Source organism: Pteropus alecto, unplaced genomic scaffold, assembly GCF_000325575.1.
Source record: "Pteropus alecto unplaced genomic scaffold, ASM32557v1 scaffold15, whole genome shotgun sequence".
Lineage (NCBI taxonomy): Eukaryota > Metazoa > Chordata > Mammalia > Chiroptera > Pteropodidae > Pteropus > Pteropus alecto.
This window is the reverse complement of record NW_006436286.1, coordinates 1,005,664-1,006,516: the sequence shown is the minus strand read 5'-3', so window position 1 is coordinate 1,006,516 and position 853 is coordinate 1,005,664. Positions and strand designations below refer to the sequence as shown.

The following is an 853-nucleotide window of genomic DNA, read 5'->3' as shown; positions in this document are numbered from 1 at the left end:
CCGTTCCAGGCTGGGCACCCCCTGGGGGCAGCGGGGGGAGCTAAGTTATGGAATGCTTCCTGCCCGCCGTTCTGAAGACCACGTGGACTCACCTGACCCAGGTCACTCTGCGAGGTGGGTGCTGTCACCGCCCGTTTTATGATGAAGGCCGAGGCTCGGAGAGGATGGGTGACTGCCAAGCGCGGCACCACGGGCAGTCGGAGGAGGCGCGAGGCGTCGGGCCCCCGCCTGGTCCTGTGAGGGGCGGGGCCGCAGACGCGCGGGGCCTGCAGCTGAGAGTTTCTCCGCCTGGGCGCTGCCCATGGTGTGGGCCGGGCGAGTGGCTGCCGCGATGCCCGCCCTGCGCGCTGTGGAGCGTTCACCATCTGTCTGCCAGCAGCGGGCCCCACCCCGTGCGACCATCACAGCAGTCCTCAGGTATTGCCCTGAGGATGCCCCCGCCGGGGGCGGGGCGATCTCCCGGAGAGAACCTCTCTTCTAGATCTTGTTTCCTGGCTGCCCCGTCAGGGTCCATCTTCGAGTGTTAACGTAAGCTGGAACGCCGTGGGGGGCCGGAGCCCCCGTGCAGCTCCCGGTTCGGACAAGCTGGGCTCTGAATGTCAAGGTCGTGTGGCCATTCTCCTTTTCCTCTGCTGAGCTGCAGATCCCCAAGGCAGTGTCAGTGAAACAGAACTGGCACCAGAGAGAAATTTAGTTGGCCACCCTGGGTAAGCTGCCTTTCCTCACCGTTGGCCATTAAAATCGTCCCTAAAGGACGCCCGAAAGGGGGAACTGTAACGTCCAGAGGGGCGATCACCACTGGAACTGAACTTCAAGGAGCGGGAGTCGACCTAGACCGGCAGGGCGGGGGCGC

At 64.7% G+C, this 853-nt stretch overlaps 1 protein-coding gene across 2 annotated transcripts in view; it reads left to right on the top strand.

The window, feature by feature from the left end:
- TNRC6A (trinucleotide repeat containing 6A) overlaps window positions 1-853 on the top strand; it is a 126,050-nt gene that overhangs the window by 57,465 nt on the left and 67,732 nt on the right. The window contains exon 1 of one of the 2 annotated variants that reach the window (XM_025047291.1): window positions 33-114. The exons of the other annotated variant lie outside the window; for it this stretch is intronic. Coding sequence (XP_024903059.1) covers window positions 48-114 — 67 coding nt within the window. The 5' untranslated portion in view covers window positions 33-47. Of the gene's footprint in view, window positions 1-32; window positions 115-853 lie in introns of those variants that run through there. 2 annotated transcript variants of the gene reach the window in all.